General features: G+C 35.7%; 1 protein-coding gene across 3 annotated transcripts; it reads right to left on the bottom strand.

Moving 5' to 3' along the window:
* Positions 1–175: 175 nt before the first annotated feature.
* On the bottom strand, positions 176–4,776 carry LOC126615071 (arogenate dehydratase/prephenate dehydratase 2, chloroplastic-like). 3 transcript variants are annotated; one of them, XM_050282788.1, is made up of 12 exons: positions 4,425–4,776; positions 4,257–4,324; positions 3,297–3,389; positions 2,409–2,609; positions 2,248–2,328; positions 1,961–2,056; positions 1,809–1,886; positions 1,614–1,703; positions 1,449–1,516; positions 1,156–1,237; positions 965–1,043; positions 176–382 (listed from the first exon to the last, which is right to left on the bottom strand). In XM_050282788.1, exons 1-11 carry the CDS (start codon positions 4,708–4,710, stop codon positions 984–986), a joined length of 1,203 nt encoding a protein of 400 aa, XP_050138745.1. In that variant the 5' UTR covers positions 4,711–4,776; the 3' UTR covers positions 176–382; positions 965–983. The 3 variants fall into 3 exon arrangements, with proteins under 3 accessions (XP_050138745.1, XP_050138746.1, XP_050138744.1); XM_050282789.1 differs by lacking the exon at positions 176–382 and adding an exon at positions 455–775; XM_050282787.1 differs by lacking the exon at positions 176–382 and having other exon boundaries at positions 455–1,043.
* Positions 4,777–9,439: the final 4,663 nt, after the last annotated feature.

Here is a 9,439-nt window from a genome sequence, read left to right on the forward strand (position 1 = left end):
CGTTTCAATAAAACTGTTGACGTCAGAAGTAGAAATTACAGAAGTCGTACCGACGGCATTCACCATAACGAAAACTGAGAAGAAAATGCTGGGGTGGGAGATAACTGAATTTTCAAGAACGGGAAAATTAGACAAGCAACATTCTATGCTAAATTTAATGAAAAGAAAGCCTAGGTAGTTCTTAAGGTAGTTCCACTAAGTAAAAGAAAAAAAATGTATGAGAATACAAGATATTTCCCAACTTCTGTACTTGCAGGGACGCATAACAGCGAGTAAAACCTTTTGAAATTTTGTGCTGTTATTTGGTAATTTTTCATCAAATTTGACAATAATTGAAGATAAAACCGCGCAACGAAAATCAACCTTTTCGAAAATATAAACCCTGTACAGCAACACCAGCGATCAATAGAGCAAAAAAATAGTATCAGAATGAAAGAACATCAGACGGTCGCTATTAAGAAGAAAAAATGTACTTGCTGCTTTCTTTTACAGACAGTCTCTGTCGTAAATATTTATATAGAGTAATTACATCAAGCTACATCCAGGTTTAGGAAAATTATTAGGAACTTCTTACCGTTTCCAAAATCTACACGAACTTTTTATGTCAACGTAGATTTTAATAGTTACAATAACAGACTTAAAACATTGATGCATACGATCAATTATTTGAACTTGGACATCTATGGAATATAAAAACAAAGAAGAAAGATGGCAGTGACAAAATTTCAACTAACATGTATTGTAATTTGTACCACTTGCACCGAGAAGAAAAACACTGAAATTGGAGGAAGTTTCTTATAATTGCCAGTAACACTTTGAAATGATAAGTATCAAAACGAAATGTGAAGACTATACAGTTTTGATTTTGCTTTTATTGTGTGGCTTTGTGGTGCTACTAGTACTAAAGCTTGATGGGATTCAAACTTTGTGTATAATATGTATGATAGATTCACAAGTTTCTTACCACAATGTAGGTCAGTCAGTCATGTCATGCTTGTATCCATTGGGTAACTCCCTAGCACCCGCAAGAATGTGGCAAACTCCTGCAAGGAAATGTATATTGTGTAAGATTTATTTCCTTCGTGGTTTAAAGAAATTGTTCAACTAAAGCTAAAACCGCCCTAAACATAAGATAAGAAAAACAAAAACAAAAACCTTCAGATGCCGAAGGGCATTTTGTGCACTCTGATCAGCCATTGATGCTTCAAAATCCACATAAAAAAGATAGTCAAAGTATCTGTAAGAAAATATGGGACATGATCAGGAAAAGATATAAAAGGTGAAACTAGACAACTCTTAAATAGATCAAAACAGTTATGTATTGGTGCCAAAATCAAATTGGGTAGGGAATTGAGGCATGTCAATAATATTCATGCCATAGACTCTGTGTGAGTGTGTATTTCATTAACATGGACATATAATTCAGTTGATATGGTTACTGTATTTACTTTGATAATCCACCATTACTATCATCAGATGCTCGCAGGGGCTGCATACGCAAAGGACGGCTTTCAATCTGGTTAACGAAACAAATTCAGCAATTGTTAGGTGCACTACACTAGCAAAACAAACTATAGGAAGGGCACAGGGAAAGGAAAAGCCCCGGGACCTACCTTCGTAAGATTGATTTGACGCAAAGCAAAAACAGCAAGTGCCTTGAAAAGGACCCCAGGACCTTCCTCTAGGGAGAAGACTATACTTGTCTAAAATCCAATAACCATGTTATTAACAAAAAAAAAAAAATCAAATTACAAAAAGGAGGTAAACAATACAACAGCCAAAACTTGTTAATCATGAAAGGGCTTAACCTTGAATGGCTTATCTGTGCCAGGAATAATTGGTTCTCTTGCAAGCATTAGGAACCGAGTAACATTGTCAGAATCATCCTGTACATTTCAAATAAGTAACCACGAGAGTGGGGCATAAGTCATGAAAACACCAAATGCTCTCCGAGACAAACCTGAATATCCTGCGCAAGTATTTGCAGACCATATATGACTGCAGCAGTAGAGCTGGCAACAGCTCCTGTATCTTTCAATTTGTGGAAAGCAACATGCTACAATTTATAAAATGCATGGTCAGCTAGATTAATAAAAAAGTCAAGATAGTTACAATTTATATATGTAAGTCCACATTCTTCAGGGAGTCACGACCAAAAGCAAATACTACATGCATATCCTGACTCGTGAGGCATACTTGGCATCAGGACTTACTGAGAAGAAAATCAGTTGTCCAACTATCACTTACCTTTGCTGCACCAGCAGTATCATCCATTGCTTCTCTGACCAATCCCAACTTTGTTAACGTGTTCTCACACTGAGCAAGAGCCTGAAATATGACTAGTTACAGAGGAGAACCATGATAAAATACAGGATGGCCAGAGAATCTAGGAGAAATGCTTTATACACCTGTGGATGGCTAAGAACCCTTTTCAGGTCTTCAATTTCAACACCATGGTTGGCCAGTAAGCAATGCCGAACAGCAAGTTTCACTTCCCCTACTATATGCAAGCTGTGCCTGAGTAAAAGATCGTAGTTTCTGTGGATGCTTCCACCTAATGAATTCTCAATTGGTAAGACTGCTCTGTCCACAAGCCAGCGTTCAACAGCCTGCATTGAGTTGAATTGAAAAAGAATTAAGAAGCAAAAGATTCGACATTCCAGACTGAAAATACATAGACAGTTTAACAGTTTTTCTATCAGAGACGAAACTACTAACCATACTCCTTGTGCCATCAAAATATGCACAAGTAAAAAACAACACAAAAAAGGGAAGAAATATAGAGCATAGAAATAATGTTGTCAAAGCTCCTTCCCTACTTTAACAATTAACGTAAAATCTTAATCATTTTGAATACACAATGGTCCCATATTTCAAATAATCTAAGGCTTCTAGCCAACATTTACGGCAGAATTGGAAATTCTTGTAATTTAAAGAAAAGAATAAGCAAATTTTCACTATTCTTTAAAATCATGTTAACAATTATTTCTCACAAAATGATGCCCCTTAAGAAAACCATTTTGCCTGCAGCCCAACTTAGCAAGGTCCTATGGCTTCAGGTTCATGAAATATGTGCATTACGAGAACCACATCCATAAAATTTTACAAATGTAGTTTCTCTTAATAATAAATAACTGAGAGCCTGGAGATCATTTTATTTCCATAATCCAAGTCCGTCTTATTCATCAACAAATATTGCAAACATAAATAAATGTAATGCTGCTGAAATTAATTGCACAATTTAATCCAACAATTAAGAAAAAGATGGTGATGATGAAAAATGAGTAGGTATTCACCTCAAAAGCAGTATCGAATTGTTCACAAGGCACTGCTTCACAATTTGGATACGCTTTCTCCGCAGCTGATTCACTGTATGCTCCACGAACCCCCTGAAATTTAAACATTCAACTATGTCAAAACAATTGTCAGAATTTCATTCTAATACCAATTCCAAACTCATATTACTAAGGCCAAAAATAAGCATTATTCAAATTAATTACACATACATACACACATAAAGACGATCCACTGAGAACCTAAACTGAAGACTTTCAACTTCGGGCCAATAAATTAATGATGACCCTAGTGGTCTATATCAACCGTTCAGATAACAAAAGCCTCAAGTAAAGTCAGCATTTAGATCAAATCTAGATAGTTAATAACTTAAGAAACACAATAGGTGAGACTTCACCTGTCCATATTTGTTCCAATGAACGAGAAGCAAGTTTTAAGTCAAATTGGATACCGCTACCAATCTAACTTTACCTATCTATATAACAAAAAAAATGTTACTAAACAACAATGTCATACACATTTAGGTAAGACAGCTCCTCATCTGAAAAAAAAAAACATTATCGATATAAGAAGAATGTTCAACCAAAGCTTGGTTTCTAATAAAACCAACAACATAAAAGTTACTGATATAAATATAAAGTCAGCTACTTTTACACCAGGTGCACTTTGTAATTTTAATCAAAATAAAATACACAATACACACACACACACACACACACACATATAAATATATATATATATATATGATATAATACAATCATGATCTTTTACTCATCCATAAATATCAAAATCCGTTCGTGTTCATCCATCTTTAATTCTTTTTCGTTTTATAACAAACCCAATTTCAGAATTTGAATATCAGTTGTTCTAAATAACTAACTTAACTAACTTTCAGGTAGGAAAAAAAAAAGTTTGCTACTTTCAGTGTGAATTGAATACTTGTTGCAGCTACATAATAGTACCTGATACGCAACGCGAAGGCGGGAGCCATCAGAGACCGGATTGGAGAGGTGGGTCGAAGACAAAGGTCCTGAACCAAGCAACAAACGAAATATAAAAATGACACCCGATTTCCACAAAATTACAGAGCAAGGACAACGATGGCAGGTCGCGAGGGGCAGAAATGGTACTCGGCAGAGCGCGGAGGTCTTTCGACACTACGTCATAGGGGAAGTCCTCCAACGCGCTCTTTAATTCGCTAGCACCTCCAACCAGATTTCTGTGACCGCCGCCGTCGATTTTTCCGGTGTTGTCGTCTGACCGAACAGAGGCCAGGGCCAGGACGATACGACGTTGTCCGGAGCGAGATTCGAAGTTTAAAGTCGTTTTGGGGAGGTGATCGGCGTGAGAGGGTTTCGATACGACGTGTCGTGGGAGTGGGGTTGTGGCGGATCGTGCAACCGAAGATGCCGCCATGGCGCGCCGGTTGGGAAGGTTCAGACGGCGCCTGAGATACTTTCTGAGATATTTTAAAGACTGTTAAATGCTTTAGCTTAAAATATATATTTCCGAGATCAAACGATTAACAAAACTGTTATGGGCTTCGGGTTCCTAAAGCCCAAACAAATCAAACGGACTTTGTCCACATACCAAATTTAGGTCCAATATTCGCCTTCATTGACCGTATTCCTTGAATCAAACCGCACTGATGATGGTTTTGTCGTAATATTACGGTCTAATGGTATTTAATTTGTAAATAAGATGTCTTATATTTAAATATTATGGATGACGAGTCTAATATAAATCGAATCACTTTGGATCTAACTTAAACAAATGAATAGGAACCCAAAACTGACAGTATTTGTTTTCAACTATATGCTGGATTTGAATTCTATATACTATTTTGTGTCTATGATAGGAAGCTTCTTTTGCTAAATTTATCTTGGATTTTAATGTTATACATTTCAATAGTCGTTTATCTCCAATGGCTTCCTAAATGAGCTCTTAATTAGTATTTAGGAAGCATTGTAAAAATAAAAAAATCAACTACAATCATGCTCCATAGCTCCTAGTGGCTCTTTATAATTAAAGGTATTAGTGTTTTTTTAAATAAACTAGCAATCGGCACACACGCTTCACATGTGCAACTAAATTTGTTTTTTATTTTACTACGACTTACCCTAAATGAGCATATGGATGACAACTAAAAACGAAAAGGACAAATAAAAAAAAAAGGAAGAGAAAATGTAGGAGAACGTGGGGAATGTAGAGAGAGGAAAAGGAGGAGAAAAGTGGGGTTTATTAATTTAATTTTTAATTTTTAAATATGATATGTTAAGTGACATTTCATTTCGAAATTTATAGTATTTCATTCTTAGAAGTAATGAAATTATCAAAATACCCCTGAGATGCCATGTAGGCCATCCACGTGGACCTCAATTTTCCTTTCACTTTTTCACTCTCATTTTACCATTTTTGAATAGTACTTATTTTTATGAACCTGTGGCTGCAAACGAACTCAATTCAGAGTTATAACAAAGAAGTTATGTTCAAAACGGTGTAAATTTACCTGAGATAAATTCAAATTTTAAAAACTGATCTCGTGCAATGTGCATCACTGCTTGGTTCGGCTTGGGGGGGGGGGGAACAACATTAAAAGAGGCTTAATGCTGAGGGATGACCATGCAAGTTGCATTAAACAAATAATTATTTTGGGTTTTAGAAACCTACACTTGTTCTATCACGCCACACTTGTTCTATCACGCACAGGATGACCATGCAAGTTGCATTAAACAAATAATTATTTTGGGTTTTAGAAACCTACACTTGTTCTATCACGCCACACTTGTTCTATCACGCACACTACTTCATCATTTTCTTTCATTTGACCAGTTCCCTCACATCTTTCTAGCTCTCTCACCCCTCACACCCTCTCTTTTCCCCATTTCCAGCCGACTCTCTTTCTAACAATTCACTCAACCTCATAATTCTCAACTATCTCCCACCCATCTCAGACTCTCTCTCCTTCGCTCTCCCTCTCAGTAACACGCCAAAACACCACCATAACCACCTCCAAAAATTCTCAAAACATCACCATCTCATCCAAGCTTCCTCCAAAGCCACCCAAAAACTCTCAAAACACTAAGGACGCCCTGCAACTCATCCAAAATCTTGTGACCGTTTTAAAGGAAAAATATGAAGTTTTCATTTCGTGTCTCGAAGGAACCTGACGAAGAAAACCATCACCGACTTGGTAAGCTTTGATTTCTTCATTTTCTGAGCATTCCTCAAGTTGTTCAAACGTTTCCTTGAAAAGCATGTGGCTTTTGGACGTATCGTTTAGCTTTTTCCTTATGCACCATGTTTTTCAGCGTGTTGAAGGATTTTTCCAAGCTAAACCCATCCAAACCTTGTCGAGTTGATCGAGTTTGAAGGTGTTGGACGACTTCCCAAAACCCCTAGACCATGGATTTAAGTTTGCATGCTCGAAACCCGCTATATCTAGAAAGTCCCGAATATGGTAGTGGCTTTTAAGCCAATTTCCAGTCACCTCCGCCAAGTTTTGTTCCCCCAATGAGGTACAAAAATGTTCATGTCGTCCTAAGCTTCATTTTGATACCTTTTGTGCGAAAAATGGTTGAGAAATGACTATGTTATGTTATTTTAGAAATTTTCAACGAAAATATTGTTCTTGTGCAAACTAGGGGAAATTAAGTTTATTACTTTAGTTATTATTACTTTAATGATTAGTGTAATAATTTCCCATTTAGGAGAAGACCATCCTAAGGTGTACCGCGAGCAGAATAGTTAGACGGTTACGACATGCATGTACCTGTGAACGGGTCTTTTCGTTTTTATATATATATGTATATGTGATTTTTCCCAAAAACTGCTTTTATATATTATGATGTGACATGTCATGTTTCGCTTTACAAATATACTTTTCGTGCATTTTATGTTTTTAATATTATTTGTGAGCATAAACTTGTGGCATGACATCCTTACGTTTTATCTGCTCATCATTACATGCTTCACATGTAGTTCACATGCACCGTTTACATTCGCTTTGGATCCAAAGTTAGGTGTCAGCATGTCCTTTTGTGTGATGTGTTGAACTCATATGTGATGCGACTAGCGCAGCTCACGTGATGTAGTACTATAATGTAAAACCTACACCCAGCCTGTTCCATTGTCTGAATATCTCTGCAATGGACTTGTGTGCCTACATAAATTAATGAGCGTTGATTTCTTGTAATAATGATTTGAGATTTAATGTTGAGATACCTTGTTGTTGTACCCAACATCTTTTAACTCACTTCTGCTGCAAGGTATCATATTACATACTAGTATTATGATATTTTCGGAAAACTTTATATTTGTTTTACAGCGAGGGGTTACGCATTTTTTTAAATGGTTTACAAAACTTTATTTTTCAGACCCACTCACCTTTGTTTTTCACCCCTTCAGGTTTTAGTGGCAGAGCTCATGTTGTCGATGACTTTTAATGGCAAACATGTAGGAGAATCCCTCATTTCGGTATAAATGTCCCTACTCTTCTTTTGCTGCATTTTATTTATGCTATGACATCACTTGTGTGATATGGGTTCAATCTCGCTCACATTTTCACTCTAATTAGTCACTTTTAGGTTTTAATTTATTCACATTTTCCACATCACTACACGTTATGGCTTCGTCACTTTCTAGGTGTCGGCCAACACATCACGATTTGGGTGTCTACGTGGACATTCCGGATCGGAGTGTGTCATGCTATATTTACATGGCTGGGATGTTAGTATAAAAAACAGTAAAATTTGTGTCAATACTAAATTGTCCACATTTTAAATTTTTGTTCAGTTCTGGTGACAAGGTTAAAATGGTAATTTGCTAGAGTTTTAATTAACTAGCATATGTAGTTTAGATAATTAATTCTTATTGGCTAAATATTGACTCATAATCATTATAACTCTCTAAAGTAAGAAGTAGGAAGCATGGCTGAAGTGCAATATTTTAGAGAGCTCATAAAATAATTTTTTGATAATTTAGGTAAAACTTTGCTAAAATCGAATTCATGCCACATCCTATAATACTCTTTTATTTTCATGTGAGTACCTTATCTGTAACCTGTTTTTGGGTCAATAATAATTCATTTATGCAAAAGCAATTACATCAAGAAAGGCCACCTCCAAAAGTAGAAGAACATCAAATGAAAAATTACAATAGGACTTATGCAAGGCTAACCAAGTACTTTATCCCTACATCAACAAATACGGCTACGCATATGTAATATAAAGTCAATTGAATAATAAGTTAGTCAAGAATTAATGGTCTGTGATACTCACAATAACTTTAACACCACCAAGAGCCTCACTAGCCAGAACAAAAATTATATCGAATAGCGGGGCAATCTATCATTTTAGAGAGGGTCGCGGTCTCTCAACCAAAATTGAGGTTCCACGATTACTAGAATAAGTGCATATCCCACTTACCAAGAGTCCATCAAGACATCTCACCTAGTAGTGTTATTAGAATGACTTTATTATTAGTATGCAAGATTTTTCTTAACAACAATATCCATGGTCTGCAAATGTCAATGCTTTTTTATTTTATTATGTCTGAGTATGGTTGTGAATTATGGTGTGATTATTAGCAAGATTTCAGTTTAGAACGATAAAACACATAACAAATGAATGTAGCCAACTACAGCCGGTTTTTGCTCATCGTTAAACGCTTAATAATTAGTTACCTCCAATGCCTCATACAAAAATACTTTTAAATCCGGAATTTTCATTTTACCTACAAAAAAAAATATAGAAACTGATAGCATCATGAAAAATGAAGAATGATACAATTCATCGTCCCTTGTATTTCTTTTATGCCTTTTGACTGTTTATTTAGCAGTGTATATATTAATTTGTGGAAAGTGCACATTCTGTGACAAGTTTCAACAAAACTGGTGTGATGATTTTATTTCCCTCAACCCAATATTCGTGAAGTCTATCCTATATGAGATCATCTATTTATCCATGCGTTATCCATGCTTTCACGTTCTGAATTAAATAAATAAATTTTTTTATGCGTTTGGAAAAAAACGCATAAGAAAATTTATTTACTTAATTCAACAAAATGAGAAAATATATGTGAGTTAATGTTATTCACACATTCATTTTTATCTCTACCATACTTTTGTTAAATTTTTGTCATTGAT

The sequence above is a fragment of the Malus sylvestris genome, chromosome 3, assembly GCF_916048215.2.
Source record: "Malus sylvestris chromosome 3, drMalSylv7.2, whole genome shotgun sequence".
Lineage (NCBI taxonomy): Eukaryota > Viridiplantae > Streptophyta > Magnoliopsida > Rosales > Rosaceae > Malus > Malus sylvestris.